A 15,093-nucleotide genomic window follows, 5' to 3' on the forward strand; every position below is an offset into this window, starting at 1 on the left:
AGCTTTCTGTTAGATTTGTTGGTCATTTGTTACAACTTACCAGTTTCATCGATTTCCATAGGCGTTGCTTTCTTCTCGTCCCCATTCACCTTCTGGAAATACAATGTACATTCATGTTTAGAAATATACATTTTAATGCTTAATGGAGCTGATTTCAACAACCACCTAATCGTATTTTAAATTATACCTGTCACTTTCATACCCGCTGGAAAGGGACGGGTAATAGACAAGCTTAAAACAATGTATAACCCACGTAATTAGATACTTTCCTAGGTCAAAGATAAATTATGAAATTCTGCTTACTAATTAAAGACAGATCTGAAGGTAATTAAAACACATAATAACGGGTTCTTACCGCGTTTAAATGGGGATATGAGACTCCCGATATTATGATAATAACCGCGTAAACTTAAAACAATGTATAGATCTGAAGGTGACAAAAAACGTTTTCTTTTTTCTATTTAACTTATTTATGAATTTGAATAAAGAAATATGTAATAATAAATGCGACATTTTGTCACGTTTTTCTATGACGTCACAGGTTGCTTTTCATACAAATATCATATTAATATCGTCTTTTGACGTTTAGTAAAAAGTAACTGATTTGACTAGTTGGAATCTACCCTATTATTAAGCTGCCAAAGGCCCCTGACATGACTCATGTAACGACTACGTACTCAAGTCAGTAAGTACAATCAGGTGATCAGCCTGTAATGTCCTGACCAAACTAGGGATCACAAAGTAGGCAGAAATATTATCAACATTTTACCTTTGGCGTATAACCCGACGGAATTAAGTTGACATACGTCAAAAGGGTTGCATATCAGCGAGATGCCTTATTCTTTAGATAAATTAACAGCTGTCTATCTCCCGTCCCTTTCCTTTTCGGCGGATAAGAATATGACGGGTATCATTTAAAATAAAATAAGATGTCTGCTGGAATCGACGCCATTAGCGACCTAATTACATTAAACATACGATCTACGATACACCATCCACCAAGTTCTACAGATACGACATTAAACAAATAATGACTAAAATATCTCATCATCATCCCCCTAGCATTATTCCGTTTTCCACAGGGTCCGCTTACCTAACCTGAACATTTGACAGGTCCGTTTTACAGAAGCGACTGTCTGTCTGACCTTCCAACCCGCGAAGGGAAAACCAGCCCAATACAGGTTAGGGCACATACCTCCGAAAATGCATTTCTCAGGTATGTGGCTTTCCTCACGATTTTTCCCTTCATCGCTGAGCACGTGATAAACATTTGAGTTCCAAACAGAATTCGAAAATCGAATTAATTATTCAGAAAGGAATAGCGACAAAATTATTTTTGAAGTAAGGTAGAAAACCACACACCACGCACACCTGGCGGAACGATGCCCACGACAGGGAGGGTTGGAAAGAGAAGGGGGAGGCCTTTGCCCAGCAGTGGGACATTGATTAGGCTACAGAAAAAAAAAGGTAGAAAATGAAACGCAAACCAGGGCGGCCAAAGAGACCTGGCGAAGTCCGGTTGACTGAGGGTTAAAAACTCTTTGCATGTCATGGGAGCAAGCTACAGAGGCTGCAAAAGAACGCGAGGAGTGGAAACCTGTTATTCGAGCTCTACATACCAACAAGGCAAGGCAAGGTAGTTAGAAGGAAAGAGAGGAAGGGGAAGACCAAGAAGAGCTTACATGGAACAGTTTAAAGAAAAGGTTAACGTCGTGTCTTATGGGGAAGTCAAGGAATTGGCCTTTGATAGACTGGAATGGAAAATGCTACACCGACAAGAGCGTGGCTCTTAATTTGATGATGATGACATACCAACAGTGGATAAAAGGATTAGAAGGTAAATGAAAATGGTACAAAATGGGTCATATCTCCTAAACCGTAAATAATCGCTGAACATATATGGGGGGTGTATCTGGTTGCCAATCAAAAAAAAAACATTTTGAATGTGAACTTCTGGGTCACCCTGTCTGTGTACGGTCACGAGTACTAATATGTATACACTTTGAAACCATGTCACATTAACTTTATTGACAAATTAAACCGTAAGTCTCATTAAATGTCAAATATGATAGTGCGACAGGGTTCTAAAGTGGGTACATGATATTTACACTTTACACTGAGATTTACACTCTCGGTAAAATCAATACGTTCTTTATGCTCATACGATCGTGTACGGGAAAATGTTTCTGAGATAAAATAGTCAACAAATTATAACTGTATGACATACATTTTCTTGTTTAATCCTAGATAGCACAGGACAAAACAAATGGAAAATTACTAGTGGTACTCTAAAACTATTGGTAACTACAACATAATATACCTCTATACTTTCTAAATCAAATTAACACGTTCACTGTACAGAAAAGTAGATACCGACCCCTCTTCTTATTGTGTAGGTTGTGAGGTGGAATACCAGCCTCATCAACCCTGGTGTCAGGGTTACGATTGAGCCGCCAAAGGCCCCTGACATGGCTCATGTAACGACTATATACTTACATCAGTAAGTAGTAACTGGTATCAACGGTTTAACGTACCTTCCGAAGCACGGATCATCTTACTTTCGGACAATCAGGTGATCAGCCTGTAATGTCCTAACCAAACTAGGGATCACAAAGTGATTTATGTGATATGTCCCCACCGGGATTCGAACCCGGGACCTCCGGATTGTGAGCCCAACGCTCAACCACTGGACCACGGAGGCCGTTGAACTTAGAGTTGTAATTATTAGATAAATTAATGAGTTTCAAATTTTTTTCCTCATATGTGGTTCATACACAGTGAACGTGTTAACGTGCTATAATAGTTTAAACTACTTTTTACCCTTTACCAAAAACTACTAGAAATAAACAAAACCCATTTCATGAGTTATCATTACAGTTTTTTTTTATACAGGGTGTTAGTGAAACCGTAACGAAAACTTTGAGGGATGATTCAGACCATGAATCTGAGTTGATTACAAGTGGAATTTTCCATCAGCATACGTTACGATGTCACCCTAACACCTTGCAGACTTTTTTAAGTTTATGAAAATTATTTTCAATTTTATACTTTTGCTATAATTCTAAACGCTACGATAATGTTGATGACGTGTGTACAGGGCCTGTATAGAATTGAAAATAACATTAATAAACTTAAAAAAAAAGTCATTTTGTGACTGAAAATTCCACTTGATATTAACTCAGATTCATGGTCTGAATCATCCCTCAAAGTTTTCGATACGGTGTCACTAACACTATATAAATAAACTAGTAATTAACGAATTCAATCTAATTTACAATAATGAAAGGAGATAGCTCTATGAAATGAGTCCATCTAAAATATTTTTTTATTATAAATGTCTTAATATATACCATATCAAAAAACGGTTTAAAGGTTAACGTCGTGTCTTATAGGGAAGTCAAGGAATTGGCCTTTGATAGACTGGAATGGAAAATGCTACACTGACAAGAGCGAGGTATAAATATATATATATATATATATATATATATATATATATATATATATATATATATATATATATATATATATTAGGGAATGCAATCCGGGAGACACAACTATTGCAGTCGTGTCAACTGCATTCAAACTGCACCTGAACTGCAATTTGCGGTTGGATTGCAGTTGAAATGTAGCGGCGGTGTCGCCGTGGAGCGTCGGCCAGTTAACCCCTTTTCACGGACAGAGACCATGGGTCATTGATGGTTCATAATAGATAGTATGACACCTTGGAATCGGAACGTCATTAGACGTTCTGTCCTTGAAAGTGTTAAAGAAGTCGCCACCGTCATTGGTTGATCGAGGGTCGTTAGACTGTAAGCTTGGCCCTTCGTTGGCTTTTACGACATACTCGATGATGAGCAGTTGTCGTGTTAATAAGACAACAAATTCTTTAAATGTGTGATGAATTCTGAGGTTCAAGAGAAGGGGAGAGCTTAGGCTCTAGACAGACGGACCGCATTTCAACTGCAATCCAACCGCAAATTGCAGTTAAGGTGCAGTTTGAATGCAATTGACACAACTGCAATAGAACTGCAAACCAACTGTGCAGCACGACTGCACGCCAACTGCAATTAAACTGCAATTGGACTGCCCGTTTGCTTTGTAGTTCTATTGCAGTCGTGTCAGCTGCATTCAAACTGCATCGGAACTGCAATTTGGCAGTCGGATTGCAGTTGAAATGCGGTCCGTCTGTCTAGAGCCTTACAGTCATGAAACAAAGAATTTCAAGTAGTCTTCTGATTGCGTGGCTCTGCCCACCCCTCAAGGTGTCAGGGGCGTGTATTTATGTATATATAAGACATTTATAATCTGTAGCTACATGCAGGCACAACGCAGTAACCTAATGCCGGCGTGCCTTTTTGCTGGACGCAGCTTTGTGGGTCGTGCGCCTCTTCCTAGCCTGTGGTGCGGGGGAAAAACAAAATAAAAAATAAAAGTTTGCCAAGCACTGTCTTTCGAGCGAAGCAATGGAAATAAACATTGGTGCCTGTTCGGGCAACCATCAACTTTTACCTCCTCTAGTGTGAGGTGTCCAATAACCAACGTTATCAATCCTGGTGTCAGGGTTACTATTGAGCCGCCATAGGCCCCTGACATGGCAATTTTAACTTAATTTGGCAGGAGTAAAACTAGGTATTTTAGGCAGCCAAGATACTGAAATGATATTCATTTTTTTTTAAGAATGTCTGGGGCCCCGTGCCGAGATTTTTCTTGTAAGTTTCTTTTCCTCGGTTATACAGGTTGAGAAGTTGACGTTTGATAAAAATATATTTATGTGAAAACTGTCGATTCAAAGTGTTGGTGTGTAGTGTAAGTATGTATGTTTAGTGAAAGTGGGTGTGTGTATGTGTGTGTGTAGTAGTGTGAGTGTAATGGTGTATGTGTACGTGACCGATAGAAGATATTTTTGAGTTTGAGCTCTAACTCTTTCTTGTACGGTCACGAGCATTAATATGTATACACTTTGGTACCATGTCACATTAACTTTTTAGACAAATTGAACTGTACGTCTCACTAAATGTCAAATACATATGTTGGTGCGACAGTCCTAAAGTGGGTACATTATATTGCTCATGACTGTACTTATTGTGAGTGAAGGACGGTGCTAGTTTAGGAGCTGCCAAACTAATATTACGTTAATTTTGGCTCCGCCCGAACAGGCACCATTGTTAGATACGAGATTAGTGAATCAGAAAAATAAAAATATCACGTTGACTGCGAGACTACAAGAAAAAAAAACACAAGCGTCTTCTTGAAAAATCACATTCTGTTGTGATTTGCTTCAACGAAAGTTGAGTTGAAAGAAAATTTACTAAAACAAGAAGTGATCTAATAATAACAATACCAGCTTATTATAAATAGAATACCTCCTCCAGCGCGCCACACTGAGGCAGAGCGCCCAAAGCGCTGGCAGCATTTCCCCTCTAACGGCCTCTGTGGTCCAGTGGTTGAGCGTTGGACTCACGATCCGGAGGCCCCGGGTTCGAATCCCGGTGGGGACATATCACAAAAATCACTTTGTGATCCCTAGTTTGGTTAGGACATTACAGGCTGATCACCTGATTGTCCGAAAGTAAGATCATCCGTGGTTCGGAAGGCACGTTAAGCCGGTTACTACTTACTGATGTAAGTAAGTAATCGTTACATGAGCCATGTCAGGGGCCTTTGGCGGCTCAATAGTAACCCTGACACCAGGGTAGATGAGGCTGGTATTCCACCTCACAACCCACACGATAAGAAGAATTTCCCCTCTGAACTGCCAGGCCTGTTCTCTGCGCAAAATAGCCAGCTCTCGGATCGCCATTTGCCTCAATGAGACGCGCCGAAATGTCACTCAAAAATAATTCCATTATTTCAATCCGGATAAAAATCAAGACCTCATTTTTTTATCTGGATAGAAACCTGTAGAGATGCGCCGAGCAACACTTTTGCCGAGTAACGAGTACCGAGTGTAGATGTCGGCTCGCGTTGATACACCCCTCACCCCACCCACGCCTTTCAACTACTAGTCACTTGATTGGTATATTTTTAGTATATATGGATTATATTAAATTGAGTATTTATTAATATATGTACGTATAGTATAGAGTATTTATTATATTAACTTTAGTTTTACTTTTAGGTATTTATTTATTTATTTTTTTGTTGCACCATCCCGCATCCAAGTTGTAAATGTTTGTTTCCTTTTGTTGGTTGCCTGGAAGAAATTGCTCTAGAGCAATAAGGCCGCCCAAATTGTACTGTATTCATGTGTTATGTTTGATTGTTGAAATTCTAGTTCTGTGCAATAAAGTATATTTGATTTGATTTGATTGTTTGCAAACAAACACATTACGTTGCGCGTCATAGTAGATAAATAATTGAAAAAGTTTGTTATTTACCAATGGCTGTATACTCGTTACTCGTTATCAAATAACCGAGTTATTCGGCCGAGTTGGGTATCAGAAAACCCGCCGAGTACGCAGAGTACCGTGTATCAAACGAGTACTCGGCCCATCTCTAGAAACTTGCTTGTCTAATGCGAAGATAGACCAATCCTTTCAAATATGTACTTCTCAGACGGCGAAATTTAGTACCGGGTGAGACCCCGCTCCCCATTTGTCCGGCCAAGTAGATAATGCAATATACAGCAATGTGTGTACCTGCGGCGCGGCGTCCCCGGCCACGTCTTGTGCATGTGCGCTGCTGGTGGACGACGACACCTCCTCCTCCTGCTCCTGCTTGCGGCCGCGCGCGTGCCCGCGGCCCTTCGGCTTCTGGAAACAATTTATCTTTCATCATCACCAGCCCATTAACGTCCCCACTGCTGGGGCACGGGCCTTCCCTATGGATGGATAGGGAGATCGGGACTTAAACTGTAGTGTGTACTTAATACTATAATAAACTGCCTATATACGTCCCACTGTTGGGCACAGACCTCCCCTCAATCAACCGGAGGGGGTAATACTATACGTATAGTATTACTACGTACTTAATACCATACGTATACTTAATACCTATAACCTAATGTTGCATATAACCAATATCTATACATGGATCAGTATTAAACGAACGTTCGATCTATTCGGTTGTTTCATTAATACAATACAACACCTCATGGCGACCATGCCATAAACACGAGTTTCGGGTAACCGGCGGCGACGCCCTGTCTACTTGCCATGTAGGGCAGCGCGTATCTAAGTACATCTTCTAAGTGATAATGAATATACTTAATTCAACCGGCAATTCGCGTGGATTATCATCAATTGCGTATATGTGTAAAAAATAAATATGAGTCAGTCAAAAGCCGAAACAGAAGATCACGCGGGCCCAGTGCGGATTGATAGTTATTAACGACTGCTAATGCAGCCGGGACCAACACCTTAACGTGCCTTCCGAAGCACGGAGGATTTATCTTTAGGGGGGATTTATCTTTATTAGTAAGTATTGTTGGCAACACCAACTAAAATACCTTTTTTTGTGAGTTAATTTTTACTCTGTCACTTTCTCTCGCTCTGTGTAACAAGCATCATACCTACGCATTGCCAATAAATCTATTCATCTCAAGTTGGACGTTGAATTGGAAGACCAGCGGGCCTAGCACCGTAAGCACGCGACTCTTTCTCGCCGCGACAGAGATCGTCTGTCTCTGTCTGTGCAGTACTGTGAGAGAGTGACGGGTGACGTATGTCGAGGCGAGAAAGAGTCGCGCGCTTTCGGTGGTAATCTCGCTGACCTCAACAAGTATTATTAGAACCGTAGTAGCCCAGTTAGTAGAACGCTTGCCTCTCACTTTGATGTCGCAGGTTCGAATCCAGCACAGTCCTAAACCAATGATTGTCGAATTCGTTTTCGAAATCATGTTTGGATCATGAATGATTATCACGTGCTCAGCGGTGAAGGAGAACATCGTGAGGAAACCCACATTCCCGAGAAATGCATTTTCGGAGGTATGTGACCTAACCTGTATTGGGCTGGTTTTCCCTTCGCGGGTTGGAAGGTTAGACAGGCAGTCGCTTCTGTAAAAAACCGGACCTGTCAAATCTTCAGGGTAGGTAAGCTGACCCTGTGAACGGGATAATGCTAGGGAGATGATGAGTTTTTTAAATGGTGAATTCCAGCCAATTAGAGAGCTAACCTTTTCAGGTTCAGGTTCTGGCTCCTCCTCGGACTTCTCCTCTATCTTCTCTTCTTCTGTCTCTTTCTCCGGCGCTGGGGACGCTTCTCTCTTCGCGTTGGGGTCCTCCTGTAATCATTGCATTGCATTATTCAAATTCAAAAATATCTTTATTCAGTAGGTAACATAGTTAATTCAAAAAAAAGGTTAAAAGGTTAATTCTTTAATCTGTTCTGTTGGTTTAATGGGTTACAAATGAGGAAGTGCTAGTAAGAGTGAGGGAAAAAAGACAAATACTGAGAATTATTGAGGACAGAAGAGGCAAGATGATTGGACACCTAATAAGATACGACGGATTTATTAAAAATATCATAGAAGGAAAGAGAGGAAGGGGAAGACCAAGAAGAGCTTGTATGGTGTTAGTGACATCGTAACGAAAACTTTTGAGGGATGATTGAGATCACGATTCTGAGTTGATATCAAGTGGAATTTTCCGTCGCAAAAGTATGGAAATGAAAATAATGAAAATAAAAATCCGACAGGAAATTCCACTTGATATCAATTCAGAATCATGGTCTGAATCATCCCCCACAGTATTCGTTACGATGTTACTAACACTCATACCTGATTTAAAAACTGAAGTCCGACAAACTGTTATCCGACAAGATTTTACTTCGGCACAAAATCCGACACTTCATAATTACGACATGTACTTGTATGGCTACTTGTATGTACGGTCACGAGCATTAATATGTATACACTTTGGTACCATATCACATTAACTTTTTTGACAAATTGAACTGCAAGTCTCACTAAATGTCAAATATGTTAGTGCGACAGAGTCCTAAAGTGGGTTCATTATATTGCTCATGACTGTACTTGGACGGGGTGTAAGTGACATCGTAACGAATACTGAGAGGGATGATTCAGCTCATTATTCTGAGTTAATATCAAGTGGAATTTTCCATCGTGTTAGGGCAGCGCTCAGACGTCACACACAGTTGCCCGTGTTAATAATGGCCCCGACACCTCCTAATTTTGTTTTAAGTTATACCCGTCATTTTCTTGTCCGCCGAAATGGAAAGAGACGGATGATTGTCAACAAGTTAATTCTAAAATGAATGAATAACCCATGCGAATAAAATAGGCATCTCGCTGGTATGCAATCCGTTTGACGTGCTGTCTACTTAATTCTGTCGGGTTATAGGCCGATGTAAAATTTTTAGACGGTTGTTTTAGATTCCTGCTTAAAATTGACGTGTATTCCATAAATTTTATGCCTGACGATTACCCGTCCCTTTTTTTCAACGGATAAGAAAATGTCAATTTATAATAAAATTAGATGGCGTCTGCAGGAATTAGCACCAATGTCAATGTGTAGTGTCTGTGTAAAACGAGGTTGTTTGTATGAAGTGTCCGAGGTGTGGATACACTCACCACAAGCAGCACGGTGTGTTGTCCTCCCGCGGCGACGTGTATGGGGGTGTGTCCTTGCATGGCGCTGGACACAGCCAGTGTCGGTTCCGTGGCGTCGGCACTGCCGCCGGTGCCCAGTTGTCCCTCGCTGCCCATACCCCACGCGTAGATTTCCCCTTGAGCGTGAATAAAAGATTAGTTAAAAGTGAAGAAATATGTATGATAATTGTATTGAGATTGGAAGAAATTGGTATTTTGTTAAAATAAAAGCCGTGTTTCATGGTTCATTCTAAAAATAAAGAAAAGAAAGGAAAACATGAAACGGTAGGACTAGGGCCCTGTGCTGGGAGGTTTTCTGGCCACGTCTTTCCCTCAGCGTTACAGATTCCGATGTGGTAGTAGTTTTACAGCTAGTTACATAATATTTATTTTGTAATTAAATTTTTTTGACGTTCAAAAAGCGCTATCTTTGTAAGCCAATTTTGAAAAATATTTTTTTTTGAATTTTTATTTTTGAATTTTGAACTCCTAATCCTTTTCATTGGCGTCACTTATTAGCGACATCTGTTAGATTTTTTGGTCACTACGTTTCTCTATGACGTCAAAGTGTGATTTTTCAAACAAATGCCTTCAGTTTCCTTCAGTAATTTAGTGTTTTGACGTTTAGTAAAAAGTTACGGATATGACTAGTTAGAAGAAACTTTGCGCAGGCAGTCGCTTCTGTAAAGTTAACCTCTCAAATCTTCAGATCAGGTCAATGGATCCCGCGAAAAAAGTCGGATAACGCTAGGTAGATAGTTTCACAGAATGTTAGTAATAGAAAATATAACTTATACAGGGTGTTATTGACATCGTAACGAAAACTTTGAGTGATGATTCAAACCATGATTCTGAGTTGATATCAAGTGTAATTTCCACTTGACAAATTCCACTTGATATCAGAAAACGAAACTTGAAAAGAATAATAATAATAAAAAACATTTTGCTACGGAAAATTCCACTTGATATTTACTCAGGATCATGAGCTAAATCATCCCCCTCAGTATTCGGTACGGTGTCACTAAAACCCTGTATACTTGTGTGATAATTGTTTTCAAAATGAAATCAAATCAATTTCTTTATTTACATGAAATATAAAAAGGTGGTAAAATAATTCAAATAACAAATATACTTAATAATAATAATAAAGAAATGTTACATTGAAATGAAAATTATTGAAAATTATACTTATTATTAAAAAAATACAAAATTTAATTGTTTTTATGTTCTAATAACATTATGTTTATAAGCCATTTCGTTAGGTTAATTTTGACTCTTATGTTCAATTTAAGACTTACCGGTGTCTGTGACAGCGAACGAGTTGCTCGTCCCGGCGGCTATGCTGACACACTTCTTGTTCTGCAGCTTGGGGATCGGCTCCAACACCTCCGCGTCACCGCTCCGGTCGCCCAGCCCGAGCCTGCGGGCACATGGTGGGGATATAGCGGCTGGGTTGATATAGTTCTCACTAGCATCAGCATGCATCATCAGCATAACTTACCACACATACAGGTCGTTAGTAACATCGTAACGAATACTGAGGGGGATGATTCAGAGTTAATATCGAGCGGAATTTTCCATCACAAAAGTATAGCATTGGAAATAATATAATAACAAAAAAAAAAAAAAAAAAAAAGAAATTGAATTTTGCGACGGAAAATTCCACTTGATATTAACTCTGAATCACCCGCTCAGTATTTGTTACGGTGTCACTAACAGCCTGTATACACAATTACACAACATCGACGTATCATAGTGTAGTCCACTCCTGGCGTCCTATGGCGTGCACCAGCCTCGTGCCGTCCAGCGCCACGAGTGGTGCTGCACCCACCTGCCGTACTCCACGCGTCCTATGGCGTGCACCAGCCCCGCGCCGTCCAGCGCCAGCGAGTGGTGCTGGCCGGCCGCCACCCGCCGCCAGCCGCCTCCCGCCGGGAACGCGTCGCACGCGGTGGGCGCGTACAGCGCTGTCTTGCGCTTCTCGCCTGTTATACCTGCGGACACACCTCGTGACTGAGAACCCTGCCACATCTTTTAACACAATTTCTCTATTGCACTAAAGGAACATACAACACAGGAATACATATTATTTCCTCCAGGGAACCTTTGCGTGATACATAAACGTAACATACGCCCACAACTACATCCCAATTAAACCGTAAGTCTGATTAAATGTCAAATACGATAGTGCGACAGGGTTCTAAAGTGGGTACATGATATTGCTCAAAAATATAAAGAATATAACAGTGAACTCACCAAGTTGTCCGTAGTTATTGAGCCCCCAGGCGAACATCTTTTCTTGGCTCGCGTCTAGCACGAAGGTGGCGTGGTAGCCCGCCCATACGCGAGACGCGCCCGCTTTTAGGGTTACTTTGGATGGGACTAGCAACGCGCCTGCGGGAGAAGGTTGAGATTTATTTATGTATAAAATTAATAATTAGAAATAAAATTAAATATAATTAAATTAATTAACATAAACTGCCTATATACGTCCCACTGCTGGGCACAGGCCTCCCCTCAATCAACCGGAGGGGGTATGGAGCATACTCCACCACGCTGCTCCACTGCGGGTTGGTGGAGGTGTTTTTACGGCTAATAGCCAGGACCAACGGCTTAACGTGCCTTCCGAAGCACGGAATCATCTTACTTTTTCGGACAATCAGGTGATTCAAGCCTGAAAAGCCCTTACCAAACAAAGGACAGTCTCACAAAGTGATTTCGACAATGTCCCCATCGGGAATCGAACCCGGACCTCCAGATCTTGAGCCTAACGCTCTAACCACTAGACCACGGAGGCTGTTCGCGGAACGCGGTTCGATTAAATTAATTATCATTAATTAATAAGGTAATTACAATAATTATGTTGTATTATGTTGTAATTACATACGGTGAGAATAGAAAATACGTCAACGGAATTCGAGATACATCCTTTACATATATGCCACGAGCTTTGTTTTCGAAAATATACAGGGTTTTAGTGACATCGTAACGAAAACTTTGAGGGATGATTCAGACCATGACTTTGAGTTGATATCAAGTGGAATTTTCCTTCGCAAATGTTTGGAAGTGAAAATAATTTAAACACAAAAAAAAAATTGCGACAGGAATTCTCACTTGATATCACCTCAGAATCATGGTTTGAATAAACACCCTCAGTATTCGTTACGGTGTCACTAACACCCATACGTACTTTTGTACGGGGTGTAAGTGACATCGTAACAAATACTGAGGGGGATGATTCAGCTCATTATTCTGAGTTAATATCAAGTGTAATTTAACAAAAAATACATGAATGTACTTAAGAGACTTTTTATAATTATTTCTTTTTATTTTGGTGCAAAAAAGTGTATTTGTATTGTATTGTATGAATTTTGCGAATTTTATATTTCAGATTGGCTGGAGATCGCGCAAAGTCGAAAGGAGTGAAAAAATCAAGAGGAGGTCTTTGCCTTTTAAATAAGATAAAGATATTACAGACACATTTTTAGGTGGTTGATTTTTTTAAGTTGTTTATTTAAGTATAAATTGGCATAATAATACTTACTGAATCCCTGTCGGGTATCCCGGGAGGCAGACCTCTGCGACAACCTTCCAAGTTGGCCTTGCTCGCCGCAACCCATCGTGTATACCGACCCTGAAGTCTGTAATATACAACATAATTATTGTAGATGTAGACAAATTCGGCGTAGTTTTTATTTTTACTTTATGGAATTTGATTTAGTCTTGATTGACAAAAAAATAGTACAATGTACTCTGAACCGGCGTGCGTGTATAAATCGATCGTTGAATGGAGAAGGAAGCAAGAGAAGTGTGTCTGGATCGAAGCCTCGGTGGGAAATATGCGTGAGTATACAGGGTGTTAGTGACATCGTAACGAATACTGAGAGGGATGATTCAGCTAATTATTCTGAGTTAATATCAAGTGGAATTTTCCATCGCAAAAGTATAGAATTGAATACAATACAATACAAATACACTTTATTGCACCAAAATAAAAAGAAATAATTACAAAAAGTCTCTTAACTAAGTACATGGCAAATGGCGGCCTTATCGCTTAAAGCGATTTCTTCCAGACAACCATAAGGTGAGGAAAAAGGTAAAAAAAAAAATTGAAAGATTACGGGTACAAACTATGCATACAACTTAACAACAAATACATGCAAATAAATATATAACATACTTACAAATATAATATATACCTAACCTATATACATAACCTAGCATATATACCTACTTATATAAATAGTACACACAAAATACCTAAATAATAAGCAACTCAAGAGATTCAGACGATGACACTTCATTATAAAAACAGAACCATTAACAATTCTTCCTTAAAAAAAAATTTAAAATAATTTAAAAAAACTAAAAAAATAACATGAATTTTGCGACGGAAAATTCCACTTGATATTAACTCAGAATCATGTCTGAATCATCCCTCTGAGTATTCGTTACGATGTCACTAACACCCTGTATGTATGTATGTGTATAAAACAACCAGTATAATACTCCCCCCGAGAACCCTTCTGGTTGATTGAGACGATATATTCAAATCAGTAAGATAATACCATAGAGTAAGGAATAATACTACGTATAGAACGGCAACTCTCCGCTCCCCACCAGCGGCTGAGCTAGGTTTACCTCACCCCCTCGGTCTTACTTTAGTCTTCAATCATATGGCGTCAGACGTCACACGCACACATGCGCGTATACGATAACGTTAATGTGTAAATCGAGGTTGTCTGTATGAAGTGTCCGGGGTGTGATAATACTTACGGTAAGTATAACAAGGTGGTCTCCCCCGGAGGCGATCCCGGCGGCCGGGTCGGGCAGCGGGACCGCCACGGGCTCCCGGCACGGTTTACCCTCCCGCCCGCGGACCACCAGCCCCATGCTGCCGTGGGAGTCCTGCGAGGAATGACATATACAGTGTTAGTGACACCATAACGAATACTGAGGGGGATGATTCAGCCAATGATTTTGAGTCAATGTGGAATTTTACCGTTCCAAAATTCGTGACTTTGTGTGGTCTTTTTTAATTATTTTCAATTCCATTTTTCTGCGACGGAAAATTCCACTTGATATTAACTCAGTATCATGATCTTAATCATTGTGGACACCTAGTCTTTTTTGTTTCTTTTTCATTAATAAACATATTTAAATTCTAAAATCAATTTATTCAAACAATTAAAAACAAAACAAACACATCTTATAAATAAAACACCTAAACACACACACACACACACACATAAACATTTTATTTGTGTTATTTACAAAATATACTCTGTTCTTATTTTTTTTTATTGTTATATTATATCTATTTCCTATTCACTGTGTCTAGTGTACGGTCACGTTACAAGTACTAACATGTAACACTTTGTAACCATGTCAAATTTACTTTTTTGACAAATTAAACCATAAATCTCATTAAATGTCAAATATGATATGAAGTGCGACAGGGTTCTAAAGTAGGTACATGATATTGCTCATTCTTCTTCTATCGTGTGGATTGTGAGGTGGATTACCAACCGCATCAACCCTGGTGT

General features: G+C 39.8%; 1 protein-coding gene across 5 annotated transcripts in view; it reads right to left on the reverse strand.

Annotated features, from left to right (window-relative positions):
• LOC126378081 (regulator of chromosome condensation-like) overlaps positions 1 to 15,093 on the reverse strand; it is a 46,368-nt gene that overhangs the window by 7,470 nt on the left and 23,805 nt on the right. Inside the window, exons 6-15 of one of the 5 annotated variants that reach the window (XR_007568033.1) lie at positions 14,324 to 14,455; positions 13,092 to 13,188; positions 11,804 to 11,941; positions 11,379 to 11,541; positions 10,846 to 10,967; positions 9,530 to 9,684; positions 8,114 to 8,221; positions 6,639 to 6,752; positions 4,337 to 4,396; positions 41 to 92 (exon numbers count right to left, since the gene is read on the reverse strand). Coding sequence is in view for 4 of the 5 variants with exons in the window: in XM_050026226.1 (XP_049882183.1) it covers positions 41 to 92; positions 4,352 to 4,396; positions 6,639 to 6,752; positions 8,114 to 8,221; positions 9,530 to 9,684; positions 10,846 to 10,967; positions 11,379 to 11,541; positions 11,804 to 11,941; positions 13,092 to 13,188; positions 14,324 to 14,455 (1,126 nt within the window). In the remaining variant the exon portion in view is untranslated. The remainder of the gene's footprint in view (positions 1 to 40; positions 93 to 4,336; positions 4,397 to 6,638; positions 6,753 to 8,113; positions 8,222 to 9,529; positions 9,685 to 10,845; positions 10,968 to 11,378; positions 11,542 to 11,803; positions 11,942 to 13,091; positions 13,189 to 14,323; positions 14,456 to 15,093) is intronic. The other 4 variants (XM_050026228.1, XM_050026226.1, XM_050026230.1 and 1 more) reach the window with 4 other exon arrangements.

The sequence above is a fragment of the Pectinophora gossypiella genome, chromosome 25 (genome assembly GCF_024362695.1).
Source record: "Pectinophora gossypiella chromosome 25, ilPecGoss1.1, whole genome shotgun sequence".
Taxonomy (NCBI): Eukaryota; Metazoa; Arthropoda; class Insecta; order Lepidoptera; family Gelechiidae; genus Pectinophora; species Pectinophora gossypiella.